At 39.6% G+C, this 25,908-nt stretch overlaps 1 protein-coding gene across 1 annotated transcript in view; it reads left to right on the top strand.

The window, feature by feature from the left end:
* The window catches only part of FNBP4 (formin binding protein 4), a 42,994-nt gene that overhangs the window by 5,247 nt on the left and 11,839 nt on the right, over positions 1-25,908 (top strand). Inside the window, exons 4-15 of the mRNA XM_044259310.1 lie at positions 186-372; positions 3,603-3,750; positions 3,901-4,021; positions 7,034-7,375; positions 8,280-8,490; positions 12,724-12,845; positions 13,933-14,037; positions 16,016-16,149; positions 17,128-17,315; positions 23,097-23,407; positions 23,536-23,680; positions 24,843-25,186. Of these exons, the coding sequence (XP_044115245.1) occupies positions 186-372; positions 3,603-3,750; positions 3,901-4,021; positions 7,034-7,375; positions 8,280-8,490; positions 12,724-12,845; positions 13,933-14,037; positions 16,016-16,149; positions 17,128-17,315; positions 23,097-23,407; positions 23,536-23,680; positions 24,843-25,186 (2,358 nt within the window). The remainder of the gene's footprint in view (positions 1-185; positions 373-3,602; positions 3,751-3,900; positions 4,022-7,033; positions 7,376-8,279; positions 8,491-12,723; positions 12,846-13,932; positions 14,038-16,015; positions 16,150-17,127; positions 17,316-23,096; positions 23,408-23,535; positions 23,681-24,842; positions 25,187-25,908) is intronic.

Below are 25,908 nucleotides of genomic sequence, written 5' to 3'. Positions count from 1 at the left end.
ACTGAGCAGGGAGCCCAGCTCAGAGCTCAGTCCCAGGACCCTGGGATTATGACCTGAGCCAAAGGCAGATGCTTAACGACTGAGCCACCCAGGTGCCCCCTAGAATTTTTTTATAGTGGTTGTCATTTCTTCAGTTTTCTGGTTTTGAGGTTATTAATGCATTTGTTAATGTTTTCATTCTAAAGGAGATTGATGCTATAACAGCTCCTCAGCCTGCAGCTCCTGTAGGAGCTTCTGCTCCACCTCCAACTCCACCTCGACCAGAGCCAAAGGAATCAGCAACATCTGCGCTTTCTTCTACTACTTCAAATGGAACAGACTCAGCTCAGACTGCAGGGTGGCAGTATGATACTCAGTGTTCACTAGCAGGAGGTAAGTGTGATCCTTTGGGGGTTTTTTTGTTTGTTTGTTTTTGATCCTTTTATTATACTTATTTTAAAAATTTTTTAAAAGATTTTATTTATTTATTTGATAAGAGAGACAGCAAGAGAGGGGACACAAGCAGGGAGAGTGGGAGAGGGAGAAGCAGGCTTCCTGCAGAGCAAGGAGCCCAACACAGGACCCAGGGATCAGGACCTGAGCTGAAGGCAAATACTTAATGGCTGAGCCACCTGGGTGCCCCTATTTTTTATTTTTAAAATATTTGTCAATGAGAGAGTATAAGAAGGCAGAGGCAGAGGGAGAAGCAGGCTCCCTGCTCAGCAAGGAGCCTAATGCATGACTCAGTCCCAGGACCCTGGGATCATGATCCAAGCCGAAGGCAGCCGCCTGACTGACTGAGCCTCCCAGGCATCCCTGATCCTTTGATTTTTAAAGAAATCTAAAGTGCAATTTTTAAAGGTGTTCTAGGCATTGACATTGCGAAAGATGAAAACCCCTATGCTTTAGCCCCAGACTTTAGGATTCTGGTCTTTTAGGTTCATTGTTTGTTTGTTTGTTTTTAAAGCAGAGAGAGAGAGAGAGTGTGTGTGTGTGTGTGTGTGTGTGTGTGTTTAAGATTTTAATTTATTTATTTGACAGATCACAAGTAGAGAGGCGGGCGTGGGGGTTTGGGGAAGCAGGCTCCCTGCAGAGCAGGAGCCTGATGTGATGCTTGATCTCAGGACCCTGAGATCATGACCTCAGCCGAAGGCAAAGGCTTAGCCCACTGAGCTACCCAGGCACCCCTAAATACACTGTTTATTTTTATTTATTTATTTTTAAAAAGATTTTATTTATTTATTTGACAGAGAGAGATCACAAGTAGGCAGAAAGGCGGGCAGAGAGGAGGAAGCCAGCTCCCTGCCGAGCAGAGAGCCCGATTTGGGGCTCGATCCCAGGATCATGACCTGAGCCAAAAGCAGAGGCTTTAACCCGCTGAGCCACCCAGGCGCCCCCTGTTTAGAAGATGATAAGGAGGACTGTTGTCTCTGATAGTTACTAAGATAATAATTGTATATATACATATGTGTGTATATATATGTATTTTTTTAAGTTTTTATTTAAAAACTTAAGAGACACACCAAGAGAGGGAACAGAAGCGGGAGGAGTGGGAGAAGGAGAAGCAGGCTTCCCGCTGAGCAGGGAGTCCAATGCAGGGCTCAGTCCAGCACCCTGGGATCATGACCTGAGCTGAAGGCAGATGTTCAATGACTGAGCCACCCAGGTGCCCCAATAGTTGTGTATTTTGAAAAAATAATTGCAAAAAAAAATGCATTACTATTTTTTTAAAGATTCTTTTTTTTTTTTTTTTTTAAGATTTTATTTATTTATCAGAGAGCGAGCACAGGCAGACAGAATGGCAGGCAGAGGTTTTTTGTTGTTGTTGTTGTTGTTGTTGTTGTTTTTAAAGATTTTATTTTTTTTTAAAGGTTCTTTTGGCGTTCAAGATACATGTTTAGACTATCAAACTGCCTTTTTTTTTTTTTTAAGGTTATATTATTTGACAGATCACAAGTAGGTAGAGAGGCAGGCAGAGAGCGAGGGGGGAAGCAGGCTCCCCACTGAGCAGAGAGCCCAATGCGGGGCTCTATGTAAGGACCCTGAGATCATGACGTGAGCCGAAACCAGAGGCTTAACCCACTGAAGCTACCCAGGAGCCCCTCAAACTGCTTTTTTTTTAAGCCATGTATGCGAAGAGGTTGTAGGAAGGAGGAGTTGGACCTCCCAGGGGACATTTGACAATGTCTGAAAAAAAAAAAGGATGACATTTTTGGTTGTCACAACAGGGAGTGGGAAATTGTTAGTGCATCTAGTGGGTAAAATCTGGGGTGCTAAACACTGCATAGGACTACCCCCCACCACATCAAAGAACTATCCAGCCTAAATGTTAACAGTGTTAAGGTTGAGGCTGTGTTAGATTAAGGCTTTAGAGCTGACTTGGGATATGAGGTCAGAATTGTGGAGAAATTTGTGGGTTGTTTTTTTTTTTAAGTTTTCAATTTTAATTCCTGTATAACTAATATACAGTGTTTATTAGTTTCAGGTGTATGATAATAATTATTTAGTAATTCTTTTTTTTTTCCCCCCCTTAATTTAGCAGTTCTATCCATTACTCTGTGCCTATCATGATGAGTACACTGCTTAATCCCCATTAAGTATTTCACCTCTCTCCACTCCCACTTCCCTTCTGGTAATCATCAGTTTGTTCTCTATACTTAAAAGAATCTGTTTCTTGGTTTATTTATCTCTCTCTCTTTTTTTTTTTTTTTTTAAACCCCGTTGCTCATTTTGTTTTGTTTCTTAAATTCCACATGAGTGAAATCATATGTTATTTGTCTTTCTCTGACTGACTGACTTTGCTTAGCATTATACTCTCTAGCTCTGTGTTGGGAAATGGCAAGATTTCATTCATTTTTATGGCTGTGTAATATTCCGTCGTGTATATATACCATCTTCTTTATTTATTGATGGATACTTGGGCTGTTTCCATAATTTGGCTATTATAAATAATGCTATAAACATAGAGGTACATATTATCCTTTTGAAATAATATTTTTGTGTGTTTTGAATAAATACCCAGTAGTGTGATTACTAAATCATAGGGTAGCTCTTATTTTTAATTTTTTGAGGAACTTCCATACTATTTTCCACAGTGGCTGCACCAGTTTACATTCCTACCACTAGTGTAAGAGGGTTCTTTTTTCTCCACATTCTTATGAACACCTATTCCTTATTTTTTTTTTTTTTAAGATTTTATTTATTTATTTATTTGACAGAGAGAGAGAGAGATCACAAGTAGGCAGAGAGATAGGCATAGAGAGAGGGGGAAGCAGGCTCCCTGCCGAGCAGAGAGCCCGATACAGGGCTTGATCCCAGGACCCTGAGATCATGACCCGAGCCAAGGCAGAGGCTTAACTCTCTGAGCCACACAGGTGCCCCACTTCTGCCCGTTTTTAATTGGATTATTTGGTTTTTAGGTGTTGAGTTATGCAAGTTTCTTAATATTAAAAAAATTAAATTAAAAATAAAAATTAAAAATTAAATTAAAATAATATTTTAATATTTTGGGTACTAACCCTTTATCGAATATGTCATTTGCAAATACCTTCCCCCGCTCAGTAGGTTTTTTAGTTTTGTTGATTAGAAATTTGTGTTTTAACATTTGTTTTATTTTCTTTTAGTTGGAATTGAGATGGGAGATTGGCAAGAAGTCTGGGATGAAAACACAGGATGCTATTATTATTGGAACACACAAACAAATGAAGTGACTTGGGAATTACCCCAGTATCTTGCTACCCAGGTACAGGGAATACAACATTACCAACCCAGGTAAGAATAGACTTGGAAAAGAAATTACCTGAGAAAGAAGTTAGAGTTTTATCTTTTGTTGATAATATTTGCCTTCTGTTTCTCTTGATAAGTATATATATGTGTGTGTATGTGTGAGTATACCTATACCTATATTTTGTTTGTTGTTAGTTCTGTAACAGGTGCTGAAGCTAATTTTGTGGTTAATACAGACGTGTATACTAAGGAGAAAAACGTTTCTGTTTCCAGTAGTAAAAGTGGACCAGTCATAGCCAAGCGAGAAGTTAAAAAGGTCAGTTTCACGACTTACTTGCTTATTTCAAATCTAAAGAACTTGATTTATTTTTGCACAGGTATAGACATCTGTTATTTTACAGCCAGATGTGAAAATAAATAAATGCTGATTCTTAAAGCTTTATTTAATGTTTATATTTAATATGTAGCATTTATAACAATTGTCCTGTTTAGTGGTTCTTCTGGAACTTTAGGGTACCGCCGAGGCTCACTGGGTCATTGTGAAGGATGGGGGAGCAGCAGGCAGGGCTTCAGATCTCCTTCTCCCCTGCAGAATAGCTCTATTTTGGGAACCCCACATAAGTGCTCGCTTCGGCAACACATATACTAAAATTGGAAACCCCACATAAGTTTTTGTTTTTTTGTTTTTAAAGAAAAGCTGCCTTAAAAATTAAAATCTATTATTAGTAAAATGAGCATTTCTATAGCCTCGTAAGAAAAGTAAGATATATTCTGTAGTGTGTGTGTGTGTGTGTGTATGTGTGTTGAATTTTAATTTATCTTGAAATTTAAATGGGGAGTATGGTAAGTATTTTCATGGGATCCTTAACTGACTCAAGTTAAGTAGAGGATGCAGCTCTTGCTCAGGGTTGTGAGTTCAAACTCCATGTTGGGTATGGAGCCTCCTTAAAAATAAACACATACACAAATACACACATACTTTTAGAATAATTTGGTCTTTATAATAGGTAGGAGGTACATAGACTAAATATTACTCCAATGAAGGAAATGGGCACTTTAAGTTTAATCACACGTTTCATTTTAGAATTATTTTACTTTCCTCTAAATCATCTTTCTAGTGTGCCTGTGAAGTTATGTCATTATACAGAAGGGTGGAGATTATCCAGTTATATGTTGAGGTGACAGAACTTTTTCTTTTTTAAAGCAGACTTACTTTTTTGCCATCTGAATTGTTTTCAGTTTTGGAGGCAGAGCAAAGGGTGATAGAAAGGTGGGCAGTTTAAGGAGGGCTGGTGAGTGGTAGAGAGAGGCAAAAATATATAGAAAATCTGAAAAAGGTGAACAGAGGATGAAGACTGAAACTAAGATTCCGGAAAGGTAGCTGCCTAGCTCCCAATTTCATCATCCTGTACCAACCTGTCTTTCTCTTATTTGATGTCCTGTGATCAGTTCCTTTTCTGACACAAACTGGTTTCTAAAAATGGAATCCTTTCTATTTTGGAGGTTACTGATCTAAATTACAGGTCTGCCTCAAGGATGTGTGGAGCAAAGGTGACCATTAATTTGTACACTTGAGGAAGTTCAAGGCAGTGTGGCCTACTTCTGGAAAGACCTGGATTCTTTTTACTCCTGATTGGAGGAAAAACCCAGCCTTGGCAGGGCCCAGATAGAGTACAGAAGGCAGATGGACGCCGGGTTCAGGAGAGGGAACTGAAAGACTAGTTGTTTTCAGTTGTCATTTGACTCTCCTTTACTGCTCCTCTGGAAACTGACAGAGGATGGGGCTCCGGCAGGAACAGCAGGTGGTCCTGGCTTGGCCCTCTGACGAAGGAGAACTGCAGACAAAGGGCCCAATAGGTAGACTGAGGGTCAATGATTTGCAACTGACAAAACTCAGATCTTTAAAAAAAAAAAAAACGGAGTGCTTGGGTGGCTCAGTTGTTAGGCGTCAGCCTTCAGCTCAGGGCATGATCCCAGAGTTCTGGGATCGAGCCTCCCATTGGGATCCCTGCTCAGCAGGAAGCCTGCTTCTCTCTCTGTCACTCCCCCTGCTTTTGTTCCCTTTCTCTCTGTGTCTCTGTCAAATAAATAAAATCTTGGGCGCCTGGGTGGCTCAGTGGGTTACACCGCTGCCTTCGGCTCAGGTCATGATCTCAGGGTCCTGGGATTGAGTCCCGCATCGGGCTCTCTGCTCAGCAAGGAGCCTGCTTCCCCTCTCTCTCTCTCTCTTCCTGCCTCTCTGCCTACTTGTGATGTCTCTCTGTCAAATAAATAAATAAATAAATAAATAAATAAATAAATAAATAATCTTATAAATAAATAAATAAAGTCTTTAAAAAAAAAAAAAACCACAAAACCTCAGATCTTATTTCATTTTAAAATTCTGCTTCTGGTAACCTGGCTTTAGACTTGAAGAATAAGTATATATATGAATCCCACCCAGAACTAGGTTCTAGTTCAAATGCTGCTTTCTTAAAGTAATGATATTTGTATTATATTCATGTGAGGAAAATGGTACAAACCTATTAGTAATCCGTTGGTAGCCAGTGGCTTTTAAGAATATCCAGTAGTGGGCGCCTGGGTGGCTCAGTGGGTTAAGCCGCTGCCTTCGGCTCAGGTCATGATCTCAGGGTCCTAGGATCGAGTCCCGCATCGGGCTCTCTGCTCAGCAGGGAGCCTGCTTCCCTCTCTCTCTCTCTCTCTGCCTGCCTCTCCATCTACTTGTGATGTCTCTCTGTCAAATAAATAAATAAAATCTTTAAAAAAAAAAAGAATATCCAGTAGTATGTGTGCCTGAGTGGCTCTGTCAGTTGAGCTTCTTTCTGCCTTCAGCTCAGGTCATGATCCCAGGGTCCTGGGAACGGGCCCCATATCAGGCTCCTTGCTCTTCGGGGAGCCTGCTTCTCCCTCTCCCTCTGCCTGCCACTCCCCTGCTTTGTGTGCATGCACACTCTTTCTATCTCTCTCTCTCTCAAATAAAATCTTTGAAAAAAAAAAAAAAAATCCAGTGATTGGGGGTACCTGGGTAGCTCAGTTGGTTAAGCCTCTGCCTTTGGCTCAGGTCACGATATCAAGAGTTCTGGGATCGAATCCCACATCAAACTGTTCAGCGGGAAGTCTGCTTCTCCTACTCCATCTACCCTTCCCCCTGCACAAGCTTTCTCTCCCTCCCTCTTTCCGCTCTCTCAAATAAATCTTAAAAGAGAATATCCAGTGATTGAAAAATAGTCAATTTTGGCATGAACAAATTAAATATATATTCAGATGAGGGTTGTTTTTTCTTTATTTTTTTTTCCTAAGATAAATGAGATTATTTTACTCTTTATAGGAAGTAAATGAAGGAATTCAGGCTCTCTCAAATAGTGAGGAGGAGAAGAAAGGGGTGGCAGCATCACTGCTTGCTCCTTTGTTGCCTGAGGGAATAAAAGAGGAAGAAGAGAGATGGAGAAGAAAAGTAATTTGTAAAGAAGCGGAACCAGTCACAGAAGTGAAAGAAACCAGTACCACAGCAGAAGAAGCAGCAACGATAGTAAAACCACAGGAGATTACATTGGACAACATGGAAGACCCTTCTCAGGAGGATCTTTGCAGTGTTGTTCAGTCTGGAGAAAGTGAGGAAGAAGAGGAACAAGATACCCTTGAGCTGGAGCTTGTTTTGGAAAGAAAAAAAGTAAGGTTTTGAAGCTTTTGTTAGATGCATTTTCTCTCTGTTGGATTCTGGGATCATTGTGCTCAGTTTACTGCCATTACTGGGATTTTGTTACCTTTACATCTAGTGATGTGTAAGCTTGTGCAATTAAAATTTGAACTGTGGAGTTGTAGTTCTTTTGGTTCCTGATGGTGCTTTTGATAGCTAATAAAAACTGATACTGCTCTGATTTAAAGATTGCTGGATATAGTGAATAATATCTTTTATTTTGCTTCTTAACAATTAGCACTGTAAATTCTTGGTGGTAACTTGGTTTTAACCCCATGATTAAAGCACAGGTTGACTTCCAGTGATCACCCATGGAATTGTTCACATAGTTAAATGGGCCTTATAAGATTAAGAGGAACCAATAATTTCATGTGCTTTCCTTTCAAGAAAGATGGTCCACAGGAAACTTGCCTGATTGAGAAATTGGTTTTTGCCTATTTTCTGCCTTGGTTTTTCTTGGAACAGTTTCATCTACTACTTAGAGTATGAAGTAAAATCTTAATGGGTGTTGTAACAGGAATATCTTCTTGAAGCTTTCCCCATTTTGAAAAATTTGAAGCTATGGAGAGGGACAAGCTAAGTTAGACTGTATCTGTTATGTTCATATATTGGAGAATTTGTCTCTTAGTGGATCTCTGGGACCTATCCCATTCAAATTGATGTTTTTTAACTACAATCATGAATAAGCATTTATTGGATACTAATAAAAAATACGAGCATAATGCTTGGCTCTGATGGAAAAGTGTATTAAGAAACACTTCCTGTTTTCAAAGCATTTTAATTCTCATAATATGTGGTTATTCTTGATACTCACAAATGCTTAAATGTTGGTAAACAGCTAATGACACTCTTAACTCTGTTGTCCTGTTCCTCTTAGGCAGAGCTACGAGCCTTGGAGGAAGGAGATGGTAGTGTGTCAGGGTCTAGTCCGTGTTCTGACATCAGCCAGCCAGCATCTCAGGATGGAATGCGTAGACTTATGTCTAAAAGGGGGAAATGGAAGATGTTTGTTCGAGCTACAAGTCCAGAATCTACCAGTCGGAGTTCTAGCAAAACTGGGCGAGAGACTCCAGAAAATGGAGAAACTGGTAATTCATGTTTTACTTTAAACATTCAGAGTTGAAAGATACAGAGTTGAAAGTTGTAGAGGGAGGGTGCCTGGGTGGCTCAGTTAAGTGTCAGCCTTTGGCTTGGGTCATGATCCCAGAGTCCTGGAATAGAGCTCCGGATCCGGGTTCCTGCTCAGAGGGAGCCTGCTTCCCTCTCTCTCTCTGCCTGCCTCTCCATCTACTTGTGATTTCTCTCTGTCAAATAAATAAATAAAATCTTTTAAAAAAAAAAAAAAAGAAAAGGAAAGAAAAACAGGGCTGATTCCACCCTTCTAAAAAAAAAAAAAAAAGATTTTATTTATTTATTTGGTGGAGAAATCATAAGTAGGTAGAGGGTGAGGGGGAAGCAGACTCCCTTCTGAGCAGAGAGCCCAATGTGGGACTTGATCCTAGGACCCTGAGATCATGACCTGAGCCAAAGGCAGAGGTTTAACCCACTGAGCCACCCAGGCAACCCAGACTACCCTTTTTAAAGAAATCCTGCTATAGTAGTCTTTTTTTTTTTTTCTTTTTTAAAGATTTATTTATTTATTTATTTATTTGACAGAGAGATTACAAGTAGGCAGAGAGAGAGAGAGGTGGAAGCAGGCTTCCTGCTGAGCAGAGAGCCTGATGCTGGGCTCGATTCCAGGACCCTGAGATCATGACCCGAGCCAAAGGCAGAGGCTTTAACCCACTGAGCCACCCAGGTGCCCCTGCTATAGTAGTTTTGATCTGTATTAAGCCCATGGGCTCTTCTTAGCTCACTATTTACAGTTGGTAAGTAAGACTGGCAGGGACCACCTGTGGCAAGTGCAGTGTCGTCTGTGTTCTCTCTCTCTGTATACAAGTTGCCTAGCCTCTGGTTAGTTTTTAGATGGATTGGTCCTTTCATGGGGACCCAGCTTATCTCTGTGCAGGATAATGTAGAAGACAACCTGCTGTGGCTTTCCAGTCTGTTATCAGAGCTAATATTTTGCGGTACTTGGCTGGCTCAGTTGGTTAAGCATCTGCCTTCTGCTGGGATCATGATCCCAGGGTGCTGGGATCAAGCCCCAAATGGGGCTCCCAGCTCAGTGGGGGGCCTACTTCTCCCTCTCCCTCTCCCCGGAGTGTACTTTGTCTCTCTCACAAATAAATAAATGAAATATTAAAAAAAATAAAAATAAAACCTTTAATATCTTAATCTCCATTTGGCCTTAATTCTGTAGTGGAAAATTAGCAATAAGATTTGTGTACCAAACCTTAGTTATGTGTACCTAACAGAAGATCCTTTATACCTATGGTTAAAAAACTACAAATAAAAAACACAGTAATAAGTAAATGCAAACAGCCTTGTTTGAATTTTTCCTTTTCAGTCAGCAATATAGAAGAATAGGAAGTAAGAATCTAAAAGACCCCCTTCGTCTTTTCCCTATTCTCATTCCCTACCCCTGAGGTCTATTTTCTCTGTCCTTTATCTAACTATATCCTTCCAGACTTTTCCTCTGTATTCATTTTCTACTTGTGTATGTTTGTATAATGTATACATGTGCATATGTAATTTTTGCCATAGATGCGATTAACCATATGGATTGTTAGGTGACATGCTTTTTTCACTTAAAGTGCTTAAAATTACTGTTTTTAATACTAAGTGGTAAAGATATTTTCATTTACTCTCCTCCATAAATGGACATTTTCGTTGTGTCTATGTTTAACTTCTTAAAATAATGTTGCATTTGTATTGTCCAGTAATAGCTAAAGCCATTCAGATGTCCCAAGATGGAATGGATAAATTCTGTTGTGTTAATATTCAAACAATGAATCATGGAACACTACATTAAAAACTAATGATGTACTATATAGTGACTAACATAACATAATAAAAAAAATTTGTTTATTTGAGAGAGCACGAACAGAGAATGGGTGGGCAGAGGGATAGGGAGACCAATGTAGGGCTTGATCCTAAGAACCTGGGGTCATGACCTGCACCAAAGGCAGATGCCCAGGTACCCATTCCAATATATTCTTTCTATTGAATACTAAACAGCTGTGAAATATGAATGATCTACAGTTAATATGGATCAACATGATTCTAAGAAACAGTAATGTTGAATTTAAAAAGCTACAGGAAAAAAAAAAGCTACAGGAGAATACATCATGTTAACATTGTGTTTATGTAAGTTGGAAAATAGGCAAAAATACTGTGCTTAAAGACCTATCCATGATGAAACTAAAGGAAGGTGCTTAACCATTGGGGTAGAGATTATTATGTCTGGTGTGGACATAATAGCAGAGGTACTGTGAACTTCAGAAGTACCAGTGATAGTCTGCCGTAATGCTGATTGTAGTTACTTGAGTGCTTACTTCATTCTTTATGTTTATTATAATACTTAATAATAAAAGCAGTGCTGTAATAAACATTTTGGTATATATATCTTTATGTAGATTTAGTGTCATATAGTGTAGATTCCTAGAGATACATTGTTAGACTGGTACTAGGAGATTCTTAGAGATACATTGCTAGGTTAAGGGGTATGTACATTTTAATTTGATAGATCCTAATTGCCTTTTAAAACATTCTAGCATTAGGGGTGTCTGGGTGGTTATTGGTTGGGCATCTGACTTCGGATAATGTGATCTTGGGGTCCTGGGATGGAGCCCCTCATTGGGCGTCCTAATCAGTGTTCTCTGCTCAGTGCTCTCTTTCTCTCTCAAATAAAATCTTAGAAATATGTATGTATTGTAGTCTTAGAGTTCTTATGGTGGTATCAGTTGTTAAATTCTTATACCTACCACCAAATGTAAGGTGTTTAATGAATTATATACTAATGAGTGGGAGAAGCTGGTTTCAGTTTGAAAATGCAGGAATATTAGTGATAAAGAACAAGGTCATTCATTATATGATGAGTTTATGTACTTAGGATAAACTTGTAGACTGATAAAAGCTGTTGAAGGTGATATTAAAAGTAACATTACTTCTTCAGATCAAGGATTAATCAGAGTCAAGAAAAACCTTCAATTTGGTTATTTTCCTTAAAAAATGACTGATAGACTCACGACAGACTGATTTACATTGTATATGTGGATTAGTTTGGTAAGTGGTAAGCAGATGTCCAGAGTTCCTATCTGTTAGTCCATTTAAGTTGATGGTAAGCCTCTTCTCTATTGAAGATTCCCACTAACAGACATCACCAACCAGAAGAGTAGGTGGGTCCAATAAAGGTTGTCCGCAGGTCTTAACCAGTTCAGAAATAAGATTATTAGGTAGTTTAAAATTAATTAAATTAATCTGATTTTGAAAGCCTTTTTTTCAAAACCCAATCCATAAAGAATCTTTATATATCCTAGGTTTGATATGTAGCCTTTAAAAGTAATTAAAGCATTCTGGAATAGAAGATTAGAAAAAGTAACCAGAGAAAGGAGAAGCAGAGACTACAGGCTAATGTAAACGAATTAAGTGTTATTTATAGACTTTAAGAAAGGTGATTATAGGGTGCCTGGGTGGCTGAGTGGGTTAAGCCTCTGCCTTTGGCTCAGGTCATGATCTCAGGGTCCTGGGATCGAGCCCCACATCGGGATCTCTGCTCAGCAGGGAGCCTGCCCTCCCCCCTCCCCCTCCCCCCGCCTGCCTTGCCTCACTGCCTACTTGTGATCTTTCTCTATCAAATAAATTAATAAAAATCTTTAAAAAAAAAAAAAGATAGGTGATTATAAAGGATAAAGTTTTTTGGTTTTATAAAGACAGTAGGTAGATAAATCATTAGGGTTTCTTTAATAAGGAAAACAGGCAAAGGAAAAAGTAACTTTTTTTTTTCCTTACTCTGACATTTATTCCATCACCAAATGTCTTCTGCTCTATTTTCAAAATATATCCCCAACCAACATGTCTCAACAGGTCCACTGCCGCCCCCTAGGTTCAAGCTGTCATTCCTGTCACCTGGCCTGTGTTTCTTTTTTTTTTTTTCCAATTTATTTATTTTCAGAAAAAAAGTATTCATTATTTTTTCACCACACCCGGTGCTCCATGCAGGCTGTGCCCTCTATAATACCCACCACCTGGTACCCCAACCTCCCACCCCCCCGCCACTTCAAACCCCTCAGATTGTTTTTCAGAGTCCATAGTCTCTCATGGTTCACCTCCCCTTCGGAAAAAGTAACTTTTTACATATACCTCTGCTACAGGGATAAGAAAATATATATGGGATACTATGTTAGTATCGGTCCTTTAATTTCACATGGTTTCTTTTGTAGTAACTGGTGCTGACACTTCAGAAAAAACAGATGAGAATTCAGACAAAGAGATGGAAGTGGAAGAATCTCCAGAAAAGATAAAAGCACAAACAGCGCCTAAAGAAGAAGAACAGGATTTGAAAGTATGTATATTACTTAATATGGTCTGACATACAATTTTTTTTTAAAGATTTTATTTATTTATTTGAGAGAGAGAGAGAAAACATGAGAAGGGAGAGGGTCAAAGGGAGAAGCAGACTCTCTGCTTAGCAGGGAGCCAGACGCAGGACTTGATCCTGAAACTCCAGGATCATGACCTGAGCTGAAGGCAGTCGCTCAACCCACTGAGCCACCCAGGTGCCCCTTAACAAATATTTTTAAATTGGGCAACCATTAAAGTACATCCTTTATTAGCAAGTACAGTGATCTTTACCTCCATATGTAAATCATTTATGGTGGCGGAAATGTCATATTTCAGAGTGAAATACTGAATTATAAGACAGATTTGTTGCAGAGAAATTACCTATAATTCTAAATGCTTTAATTGCTTTCTTAAAAGTTAAGTCTTCATTTGAAAGCAATAACAGCTTATCAAATATAGGCTTTTCTCGTTGGGAAGAACTGAAGAGCCTAAAAGTCACAAATTTAATCCCTGTGTGAACTACTTGGCCTTACACAAAGGCAGATTTGGTTCCAGTTTTATTTGAAGCCTCATATCATGAGAATTGGGACCACGTAATATGAGGCTCTTAAAGGTTGATATATTGGAAAAGCTATCTAGCACATTCTTTAGACCTAAAAGAGTTTATCCAGTCACTGATTAGTGTACGACCATGTGAAAGGGACTGGGAGAATTAATTTTGTTCAGTGTGTAGGTAGTAAAAGAGTTAGTTAGTAATGCGTAAATGATATTTTGGACACTGTTGGGAGTTGTATCATTTAACATCTATTTATACGTGCTGAATCCTGAGTTGTCTCAGAGTATGTATACATTTAATTTCTCTAGACTTGTCATTATTTATTGCTTGTTATGTGAATTTGTTTACTTAAATTAGAATCTTGTTTTCTCTATGTAACTTATTTAGATGCAGCTGTGTAAGAAGGGCTGTTTCTAGGCAGACCTTTTTTTTTTTTTTAGAATATTTAAGAAAACTGAATGATTTTACATAATACAGAAAATACTGCTGATTCAATTTTATTTCTTCCTTTTCTTCATTTCTTGCATTGCAGTTTCAGATTGGAGAACTGGCAAATACCCTGACAAGTAAATTTGAATTCCTAGGCATTAATAGACAGTCCATCTCCAACTTTCATGTGCTGCTTCTACAGACTGAGGTAATTTAGCCATTTTTGGTTCCAGTTGGTCATAGTTGGTCATTGATTAAAGTGCTGTATGTGTGAAGCATTTGTTTTACTTGTTTTATTTTATATTTTTAAAGATTTTATTTATTAGAGACCACAAATGGGGGGGTGCAGAGGGAGAAGCAGACTCCCCACTGAGCAGGGAGCCCAACTCTGGACTCAATCCCAGGACCCTGGGATCATGGCCTAAGCCAAAGGCAGATACTTAACCAGCTGAGCCACTCAGGTCCCCTGTCTGTCTTGTCTTAATCCTAAATTTAAAAAAATTTTTTTCTTAAACTGTCTCTCTTGAAGCTTGCAGTCTTTTTTCTTTTCTTTTTCTTTTTTTTTTAGATTTTATTTATTTATTTGACAGATCACAAGTAGGCAGAGAGGCAGGCAGAGAGAGAAGTGAAGCAGGCTCCCCGCTGAGCAGAGAGCCCAATGTGGGGCTCGATCCCAGGACCCTGAGATCATGACCTGAGCTGAAGCAGAAGCTTAACCCACTGAGCCACCCAGGCACCCCATAAATTAAAATTTTTAACATTGGTGCATATTTGAACCACCAACCCAGGAAATAAAACTGTGTATTAGCTAAAGCAAAACACAATTATGGAGGTAAATACGGAGATGTTATGTGTGTTGATACCACCTTCAATAGGCATATATTTTATTTAGAATATGTTTGGGCGGGGGACTATCTGAGTGGCTCAGTCACTTAAGCATCCAACTCTTGATTTTGGCTCAGGTCATGAGCTCATGGTGATGAGATTGAGCCCCACATTGGGCTCAGTGTTCAGCATCAACTCTGCTTGTCTCTCTTTTCCCCCACTTGTTCTCTCTCTCTCTCTCTCTCTCTAATAAATAAATAAATAAACTTAAAATTTTTTTTTTTTTTTTTTAAGATGTAAGCTCTCTGCCCGTTGTGGGGCTGGAACTCAAGGCCTTGAAGTCAAGAGTCGCATGCTCCACTGGCTGTGAATGGGCATATATTTTAATATAGACCCGTTTTCTGACAAAATTCTATTGATAGTGATCAGATGAGGCCATGTCATGTTGAAAGACTTTGTACGTGCTGTGAGATTATAAATCTGTTAAGAAGAAAAGTTCTGGGGGCGGCTTAATTGGTTGGGTGTCTGCCTTTGGTTCTGGGATCAAGTTTCATATTGGGCTCCCTGTTCAGTGGGAATTCTGTTCTCTTTGCGGCTCCCCTTGCTCATGGTTGCTCGCTCTCTCTTCCCCAAGTAAATGAATAAAATCTTTTAAAAAAAACAGAAGTTCTGAGTCCTGTTTGTCCCCTGCGTAGTTTTCAGTGTGGCAGGTTATGATTTAGTAAGGAAGTTCTCCTGTAGGAATCTGACTTCCCTAAGGACTGAACTTTTGTTTTTGATGAAGAACGTTACTGAACTGAATGAACTATCTACCAAACAAAGGTAAAATTGCGAGGGAATTTTACTGTCCAAAGGGGGAAATAAAACTGCTACTTGTTTTCAGGTACTGGAGAGTTGACAGTGTAGAAAGTACTGGAGTACTAGAGTTCAGTCTCATTTTTCAGAACTCTGCAGAGCAAACAAGATTTTTTATGAAACTAAGATGGTTTGTTTTTTGTTTTTGTTTCTGTTTCTTGGTGTACTCTCTTTTTTTTTTTTTTTTTTAAAGATTATTTATTTATTTATTTATTTGACAGAGAGAGATCACAAGTAGATAGAGAGGCAGGCAGAGAGAGAGAGAGAGGGAAGCAGGCTCCCTGCTGAGCAGAAAGCCCGATGCGGGACTCAATCCCAGAACCCCGAGGTCATGACCTGAGCCGAAGGCAGCGGCTTAACCCACTGAGTTACCCAGGTGCCTGGTGTACTCTCTTTTTTGTGAGAGTATAGCAATACAGTCATGGACCAGAAAACATGTCCCTTTTACTTCTGCTTCTTGACGTAATAATAAGTCTTTAACTTATTTCTCTATTTGTTGATTCTAGACTCGGATTGCAGACTGGAGGGAAGGGGCTCTCAATGGAAACTACCTTAAACGAAAACTTCAGGATGCAGCAGAACAACTAAAACAGTATGAAATAAACGCCACTCCTAAAGGCTGGTCCTGCCACTGGGACAGGTACGCACTCTTCTCCCCTTTTCACCTTTCACCTTTGACATCTCAGACATGATTTGTGATCACCACCACCTGACGACATGACAGCCTGTCTGGAGACTGAGAGCAGCTGCGGTTAGCGGTGCTGGGCAGGCAAAGCACCGCAAGCACTTACAGAGTCTGGGCCAGCCACACGGAGAAACAAAAAGCAATGTTTAAAGTGTTCCATGTAACGGATTTTTTCCCAAGATGGACAAAGCTGGTTTTTACTCTCCAGAGTGTTGTTGCACGGAGTAGGGCGGGCTTGGGGGTTAAGCGCATGCGAGAGCTCTGTGCGCTTTACAGGACCTCTGGAAGCAACTACTCCTGATTAACATCGGTGAAGTTAAGGAAAGCTTCGTGCCTGAAGATGTGAATGAAGAACAAGATTACTATCTTCTGCCAGCAGGTCAGATGAAAATATTTCTTTTTATATTTGGCTTTTCTTGATTTTTTTTTCGTTATTTGAAATCTTTGCTCTTTTATTTTTCAGCTCCCAGATCCTCTCCCTCTCTTTAGCTTTCACTGTGTTTGATATCAAGAGTATGAAATGTGAATTCCACGGTCCAAGAGGGGAAGAGTCACCTTTCGCAAACTTCGTTGTTCTCTTCTTTGGAAGGGAAATTAGTGTTCTAGGATATTGAGTCCCTTCGTTAATGCAACTTGAAAGCCTGTTAAGCATTGGCAAAAAACAAAGTGTGAGAGGTGTTTTCTAAGTCATCTGTTGGAATGAGAGGGCTCAGGGCTGTATTCACAGAGCTGCTGGCAGTGCAAATAGCTTTGAATTCTCGTTGGTTCTTCATTCTCAATTGTCAAAGCTCTTTGTTGCCTTTGTGAATAGCAGTCCGTTAAGAAGAGGTTCGTCCCTGTGAGAGCAGACTGCTGTCCTGGGACAGGACCAAATGGAAGTGTCTTTGTAGGAGAATGGGTCTTAAAACATGTGTTTTCTTTCTTGTAATTTAGGGATCATAGACGATATTTCTATGTAAACGAACAGTCGGGCGAGTCTCAGTGGGAGTTTCCAGATGGTGAGGAGGAGGAGGAAGAGAGCCAAGCGCAAGAAAGTAGAGACGAGACTCTTCCTAAACAGACTTCGAAAGACAAAACTGGCACTGAATCAAATTCTGCAGAATCATCTGAGAATTCCACAGGTGGGACAATTTACCCTGTACTAATTTGGAGAGAAATAACTTTTGGGGGAAAAAAATGACTTGTGTTAGTTGATACCATAAAAGAAGGAAATAAATCAAGAGTTTCTATTAAAAAATAGTGACTTGACATAAAATTGCAAGTTAATTCTGAAGAAAACTAAGGCAGTGACTACTTGGAAATCAGCATACTATTAATTTCAGACTTTGTTAAAATGTGAAATGATGAGCCAAAATATTTTGATTTTAAGAATGTCCTAGGGGCGGGGCGCCTGGGTGGCTCAGTGGGTTAAGCCGCTGCCTTCGGCTCAGGTCAGGATCTCAGGGTCCTGGGATCGAGTCCCGCATTGGGCTCTCTGCTCAGTGGGGAGCCTGCTTCCCTCTCTGCCTCTCTGTCTACTTGTGATCTCTGTTTGTCAAATAAACAAATAAAATCTTCAAAAAAAAAAAAGAATGTCCTAGGGGCGCCTGGGTGGCTCAGTCATTAAACATCTGCCTTCGGCTCAGGTCATGATCCCCGGGTCCTGGGATCGAGCCCCTCATCAGGCTCCCTGCTCAGCAGGAAGCCTACTTCTCCCTCTCCCACATCCCCTGCTTGTGTTCCCTCTCTGAGTGTCAAATAAATAAATAAAATATTTTTTTTAAAAAGTGTCCCATAGGTGCTGCCTTCTACTTTTTAGATGGGATGCTTCCTGATTCTTGCATCATTTAATAAAGTGAATTAGATCTTAACAACAACAGCAACAAAAAATTGTCCCATGTCCGCAGACAAAACTGTGTATCCAGTAACAGGAATGCAAATTAATGTTAAGAAGCTAGTAGTTGAAATGTCAATGTCTGCGTGGAGATGATAATGGGGTTTTTGTTCTGCCATTCTACAGAAAGCTTAGTCTGTTGATACTGTAGCCTCATTTTTCCACTCCAGTCGTCCTGTACGTGTGTTTGCTAAAATGTTTTGTATGGTTGCTAAAATGTTTTGACGAAATGGCATGAAACTATGACCATTGTTTCAGATAAGCAAAATAATAGATGGGGTGCAAATTGCCAACAGTATTCTAGTATAAAACGATCAGGATGGCTCTGAACCCATTTAAAGTTTTCATAGAGGTCTTACATTTGTTGTATACATTTAAAAAATGGCTTTCACAGCGCCTTAGTTCTCTGAGAATCTTGAGAGCGCTAAAGAGAAGTGGTTTGATTTCTGCATTATGCGTTGTTTTTTTTTTTCTTTCCCCCTGAATCCACTGTTCTTAGAATAACAAAAATAAGTGAATAGTGAAGCATAGTCAGTACTATGATTAGCAACCATTTTGATTTGGAAAACCGGTAGCTATTTGTTAAAATAATAGCAAATAAAGCAGGAGTCTATGGTTTGACTTTTAAAAGAATAAACCTTTTGTAGATAAAGACATAGAATTTGTTGGTAACTTAGGGAGTGAAGAGCTGAATTTTTTTGTCCTCTGCTTATCAAAAATGATACTTTTTTATTTATTTATTTAAGATTTTATTTATTTGTTTATTTGATAGAGCAAGAGAGGGAACACAAGCAGAAGTGGGAGAGGGAGAACCAGGCTTCTTGCCAAACAAGGAACGTGATGGGGGCTCGATCTCAGGACCCCTGGGATCATGACTAGAGCTGAACGTAGACGCTTAATGTCTGAGCCACCCAGGCACCCCTTTACTTACTTATTTTTTAGTATATGTGCTGCCGAAGCGAGCACTACTTACTTTTTTTTTTTTTTTAAGATTATTTATTTATTTATTTGACAGAGAGAGAGAGATCACAAGTAGGCAGAGAGGCAGTCAGAGATGGGGGGGGAAGCAGGCTCCCTGCTGAGCAGAGAGCCCGATGCGGGGCTCGATCCCAGAACACTGAGATCATGACCTGAGCTGAAGGCAGCGGCCTAATCCACTGAGCCACCCAGGCGCCCCATACTTACTTATTTTTTAAAAAGATTTTAGTTCTTTGAGAGATATAGCGAGAGAGGGAATACAAGCAGGGGGAGTGGGAGAGGGAGAAGCTGACTTCCTATGGAGCTGGGAGCCCCATATGGGGCTTGATCCCAGGACGCTGAGATCATAACCCAAGCCAAAGGCAGATAGATGCTTAGTGACTGAGTCACCCAGGCACCCTGATTCTTCTGTATTTATTTGGCTCCCTGATCCCAAACAGAAAGTTCTGATAATGTACCAAATGAAAGTGGTTGTGTTACCAAATGATTTTGTTGATTTCTTAAATAGCCTAGGGATAATTATCAGATCACTGAATAAAAAGCCACATTTGGCTACAGTGCTAATTTTGCACGTAGCAAAGGGTATTTTGATTTTACTTCGTATTTCAGAAATATATTTTCTCAAGTTAGAGTATTTTATTAACATTCTCACAAAGAGATTTTCTTTTGATCCCCCCCGCCCTTTCAGTAGCAAAGATAGCTATGTCTCATAAGTTGGTTTTATCACTTGTTTGCTTTTTAGTAGTTAGCGAACTGAAGAGGCTTGATGTAGTTCTGGGAAGAAGACTACTCCTGAGCACTGTCTGATGTCCCTTGTATGTTGCAGAGCTGAGTATTCCAGGATTACTTATTCTTTAAGTGTTCTCTGAACACCTTAGACTTAAAAGTTATTTTTTCCTTTTGTTGATGACACACACAGTTTACCATGTGGTAAAAGGAAGATTTGGAGACATTCCTGTCTGATTAAAACGAAACTAATTATGCTGTAGGAAAAAGCCACTGATAATCCTGCTTATATCCTTAAGCCTCTTTAATGAGAGCCACTAAAACTTTGATAAACTTGATTTAAGTAAAACCCAAATCTTACACTAAGGTCTTTGGGATTTGAGAGTATTTCTGATTACTGGTTTAAGCATATAAAGGTTTGTTTAATATATTCTGTTGTCATTTTCATCTCAGCAGTGGTTAAAACCATCTTTTAAGAGAAGAAAAATTACTACATTGTTCGGAGCAAGGACGTTTCCAAGTTCTGTTCATTTTTTAATCCTTGTTCATTGTTCAAATTTAACATCTTGTCTCTAAAGACAAGTGATATCTAAAATGTTTGTCATTTATGTTAAATTTAGCTGCTTTTCAGAAGTCTGTGGATTTTTTTTGTATAATAAGTTCTTGCTCTAAATTGTTAAACTGTCCTCTTGGTTCAAAATACTAAGCAAAAGTTTTCTCTTTGGAGCAATACAGGAAAACAGTAAAGGAAGACTGCCTTCAAATAAAAACAAAGATGCATAGAAAAAAGTTGTTGAAGAGCTCAAAATTTGTGTCTCCACACTATTTTAAACTTGTAGTTTTCAAATTTATTAGTGTATAGTAAAAGCTGTGTTTACCTTTAATCTCTCCTTGAACTTTAGACTTAAATGTTACCTTAAATGGCAAAATATACCAACTGGGTTATATTTAGAAACAAAGAGAAACAGTATGCAATAGAACATCCTGGATATTCAAATGGATATTTTTTAAGTTTTTTGTGTCTAAGCTAAAGGAGATAATTATCAGTATTAAGATGCAGCTTTTGTGTTTTGAGCAACTTAATATGGGATTCAGATATTAATCAGAAATGCTTCTTTTTTTTAAATATTTTATTTATTTATCAGAGAGAGAGAGGGAGAGAGCGAGCACAGGCAGACAGAATGGCAGGCAGAGGCAGAGGGAGAAGCAGGCTCCCTGCCGAGCAAGGAGCCGGATGCGGGACTTGATCCCAAGACGCTGGGATCATGACCTGAGCCTAAGGCAGCTGCTTAACCAACTGAGCCACCCAGGCATCCTAGAAATGCTTCTTGTTTGCTGCTAAATTTATCAAGTCTAGTTTATCGCATATTTACACAAAGTTTAACTAATTCTGGTTGGCTTTGCTGGAGGTTGTAAACCACATTATTAAATTTGAACCTGTATTTCCTTGAGTTGCTTTGTATAGCAGCACATTATCATCATAAGCATATCTATATTGTACTATGCTTTTAGAGGAGAGTGTAAAATTTGACTTGCTAATTTATCTACCAGATGTTGAAAGTTTAGAAGTTTGCTAAGTTATTAATTCTCAGTATTTATTTTCTTGGGTTCTGATGTGATCTTGATATTCTGTTATTATGTAATATAGTAGACTCCTTGGTCATACCTGGACTTTATTCATCTAAAAGTTAGTGTGTAAATTCACATTAGATATGACCAAATATAAAAGTCAGATGAGTCGGTTGAAGTCTTTTAGCTGGAAAACTGCATTCTTGTTTTCTGGTGACTTTTTTCAGCACTCTTTTCCTTTAATCAACTTCTCAAAATAATTACAGTGAATTTTGTGAATTATCCTTTTAAAGTCTTTTACAAAAATATATTATATATCTGCTCCATAAAAGCTAAAGCTGTCCTAAAAGCCAAATGGTTTATGGTGGCTTTGGTTTTACTTTGTTGAGAACCAGTGTGGTGTCTTTTGGGGCAACCAAGGTAATGGGTTGTATCCTTGTTGAGAGACTTTGGTAATAGCACCCTTATTTAATCCACCTCTTTTGACCATGAAATTTAACAGGTGATTGCATTTGGATCTCTACTCTGTGAGAAGTGAGATTTATCTAGCTGTGATTTCTAAAGCTCTTAGACCTCTGTCATTTCACCAAGACTTCTTGGTAAAATAGCACTAGACTAGGAGTCAGACCTGGCCACTGAGAGCTGTATGATCTTAGGCAAGTCATTTTCCTCCTGGGTTTCATTACCTTTGAAATGAGAGAGTTGAACTAGATGATTTCTCATGTCTCTTCTACTCCTAAATTCTATGATTTTTAGGGAGAAAATTCCCTTCAGCATTCCTGGGATATATATCTAATAGTCCCATATATTGTGAAACTTCCCTATTGACGATAAAGAGGGATGGGGAAGGCTACAAGTAAGTATATCCTCCTATTTTCTTTAACCCTTAAAGCTTTTCCCAGGAGAGAAAGGAAAAGAATTAACTGGCTTTTGCAGAATTTGAGAACTGATTCTGCAGCTTTTTACTTATAATTTCTTTTTAACTCAGACTCCAGCTTCAATTTCACATCCTTTGGGTCTTCAAACACCTTTTTTATGTGTGCCTTCATTATCATGTACCTTAAAGATTTGTTGTTCTAAATTTCCCTTTTCTCATTACAAAAAAATTGCCCTTCTTGATTTGTGTTGCTGTGATTCAGCAAGTGTAACTCATTAAAAGGTGCAAAGGAATAATAAAGTTGACAAAGAGCACCTTGCAGATGGATTTTTAAAACCTAGTAACTCAAATTAATTAAAATAAGTAGAATTCAGAACAGGTGCTTTGAATGAGTGCTTCTCTGGGTCATTCCCATTCAGTCATCTAGCTCACTTAAAAATAAAATAACATGGAATCAGCATTGCAAATGCACATTATTCATTCCCTTCTTCGTTTCTGAAGTAAAAAAGACCCAGAGTGTTGCCTTCTAGTTGTATATGTTGAAACTGTGAATGTTTGAAATAAGAAACATCAGGGTCAGATGACCAGATTTCTCATTGAGTTGATGTGGTGTGCTTCATTTATTCATCCATAAATCTGGACCCAAAGAACAAAACTAGTATATAATATTGCTGGGGCAAGTACTAACTAGGAGGTGCATAAATTCATCTTTCCATGGTAGTCATTTTTGAACTGAATTGCTTAATATTTCAGTGACCTCAGCGTAGAGTAGATGCCTGCGGGTCTGATTTTGTCTCACTAGTCACTTGAACATTGGTGTGAATGTAAGCCACAGAGTTTTTGTCTTGCCTTTGCCCTGACTCCTGTTTGTTTTTGTAGGTTCTCTTTGTAAAGAGTCCTTTTCTGGCCAAGTTTCTTCTTCATCACTCATGCCACTTACTCCATTTTGGACCCTCCTTCAGTCAAATGTGCCTGTGCTTCAACCTCCATTACCTTTGGAAATGCCACCACCTCCACCTCCGCCCCCAGAATCCCCTCCTCCCCCTCCCCCGCCCCCTCCTCCTGTAGAAGATGGTGAGATCCAGGAGGTAGAGATGGAGGATGAGGGAAGTGAGGAGCCTCCTGCCCCAGGAACAGAGGAGGATACTCCATTGAAACCTTCGACACAAACCACAGTTGTAACTAGCCAGGTGAGAAGTACTGTTTGGCATTCTGAAGAGTTTCTGGGGACTGGGGCATGATTTGACACCATGTTTTGTTTTAGAAGAGGACGTTTAATCAGAACTTTCAGCCACTAACTAGATTCTCTTTGTTTCAGAGTTCAGTTGACTCTACTGTCTCTAGTTCGCCTTCCACTAAAGCAGTAAAAAGAAAAGCTACAGAAATTAGTACTGCAGTAGTTCAGAGATCAGCTACCATCGGTAGTTCTCCGGTACTCTACAGCCAGTCAGCTATAGCTGCAGGTAAACCTTGTGGTTAAAATGTTTTCCTCAGTGTATTACATCTTTGTTTTCAGGATTGGATGTCAGGTAAAGGCTTTTCACTTCATTATTTTGTTTATATAGATGCCGCACCCAGTGTGGAGCCCAATGTGGGGCTTCAACTCAACAACCTTGAGATCAAGAGTTCAACACTTAACCACTGAGCTACCCAGGCACCCCAAAGTCTTCATTTTAAAAACTCTTTCTAGGGGTACCTGGGTGGCTTGGTCATTAAACAGCTGCCTTCAGCTCAGGTCATGATCCCGGTGTCCTGGGATCAACCCCTGCATCCGGCTCCTTGCTCAGTGGGAGGCCTGCTTCTCCCTCTCTCATTCCCCCTGCTTGTGTTACCTCTTTCGCTGAGTCTCTGTCAAATAAATAAAATCTTTAAAACAAACAAAAACAAAAATCTCTTTCTGTATATTTCTTCTAGTTACTGAAAACTATTGTGTATCCTTCCAGATTGTTTTCTGTGCACTTAATATGACTTCAGTAATTTTGATGTTTAAGTACCATACTGTAGGAGTGCCTGGCTGGCTTATTTGGTAGAGCATGCAACTCTTGAACTCAGGATCATGAGTCAGCCTATCTATTTATCTGTTTATTTATTTTTAAGATTTTATTTATTTGTCAGAGCACAAGCAGGGGGAGCAGCAGGCAGAGAGAGAAGCAGGCTCCCAGCTGAGCAAGGAGCCCAGTGTGGGACTCAGTCCCAGTACCTTGGGATCATGACCTCACCCAAAGGCCGGCGCTTAACTGCCTGAGCCACCCAGGTGCTCCTGTGGCTATATATATATATATATATATATATATATATATATATATATATATATTTTTTTTTTTTTTAAGATTTATTTAGTTGAGACTTGGAGAGAAGGAGAGTGAAAGAAATCTTCAGGCAGACTCCCTGCTGAGTGTGGAGCCCAGCGCAGGCCTTGATCTCACCTTCCAGAGATTATGACCTGACTCAGACATTTAACCAACTGAGTTAACATTTAACCAACCCTATGGCTATATTTTTTGAGGAAAAGGTGTACTGACATTTCATAGGTGATCTAACCCCCAGTTCTCTTTTCTGTCTTTTCCTCATTTTTGCTTGTCAAAATATCCTTCTTACAGTCTTGTTTTATGTTTTCTGTGTTAGGTCACCAGGCAGCAGGGATTGGACACCAGTCTGCGGGGATTGGACACCAGGCACTATCAGTTAGCCATCCAGCAACAGGCATGGGTCATCAAGCCAGAGGAATGAGCCTTCAGTCAAATTACCTAGGACTGGCATCAGCTCCTGCAATTATGAGCTACACAGAATGTTCTGTCCCAATGGCAGTGACTGCTCCCACACTGCAGCCAGTCCAAGCCCGAGGTGCTGTGCCTACCACTGCCATTATTGAACCACCACCTCCTCCTCCTCCTCCTCCTCCTCCACCACCACCACCAGCTCCCAAAGTGCCACCACCTGAGAAGACCAAAAAAGGAAAGAAAGATAAGGTAGAGTAAATCTAAGTTTCTATTTTAAAAAAATTTTAGGGTACTTAGGTCGCTCAGTTGGGTGACTGCCTTTTGCTTGGGTCATGATCCTGGAGTCCTAGGATCAAGTCCTGACTCAGGCTCCCTGCTCAGCAGGGAGTCTGCTTCTCCCTCCAGCCCTTGCCCCTCTCATGCTGTCTGTCTCTCTCTCAAACAAAATTTAAAAAAAAATTTTTTTTTAGAGCACCTGGGTGGCTCAGTCAGTTAAACATCTGCCTTCAGGTCATGACGCTCAACTGACTGAGCCACCCAGGTGCCCCACGATTCTATTTTTTTACATCCATTCTGGCAGTATAGGACTTTTAATTGGAGAATTTTGTTTAGATCAGTAAATGACAGGGGGCACCTGGGTGGCTCAGTGGTTTAAGCCTCTGCCTTTGGCTCAGGTCATGATCTCAGGGTCCTGGGATTGAGCCCCACGTCGGGCTCTCTGCTTAGCAGGGAGCCTGCTTCCCCCTCCTCTCTCTCTGCCTGCCTCTCTGCCTACTTGTGATCTCTCTCTGTCTATCAAATAAATAAATAAAAATCTTTAAAAAAAAAAAGATCAGTAAATGACAAATTTATTATCAGTAGTGACTAAAAGGGGAGGACCTACCACTACCATTTTGTTAACCTGTTTTCTGTAGATATCTTATAAAGCTTTTTATCCTCATTTCTTATTGCTGCCTTTTGTGTTTAGTTGA

Source organism: Neovison vison, chromosome 7 (genome assembly GCF_020171115.1).
Source record: "Neovison vison isolate M4711 chromosome 7, ASM_NN_V1, whole genome shotgun sequence".
Lineage (NCBI taxonomy): Eukaryota > Metazoa > Chordata > Mammalia > Carnivora > Mustelidae > Neogale > Neogale vison.
Note: the sequence above shows the minus strand (reverse complement) of the source record. Positions and strands in the feature narration are given on the sequence as shown.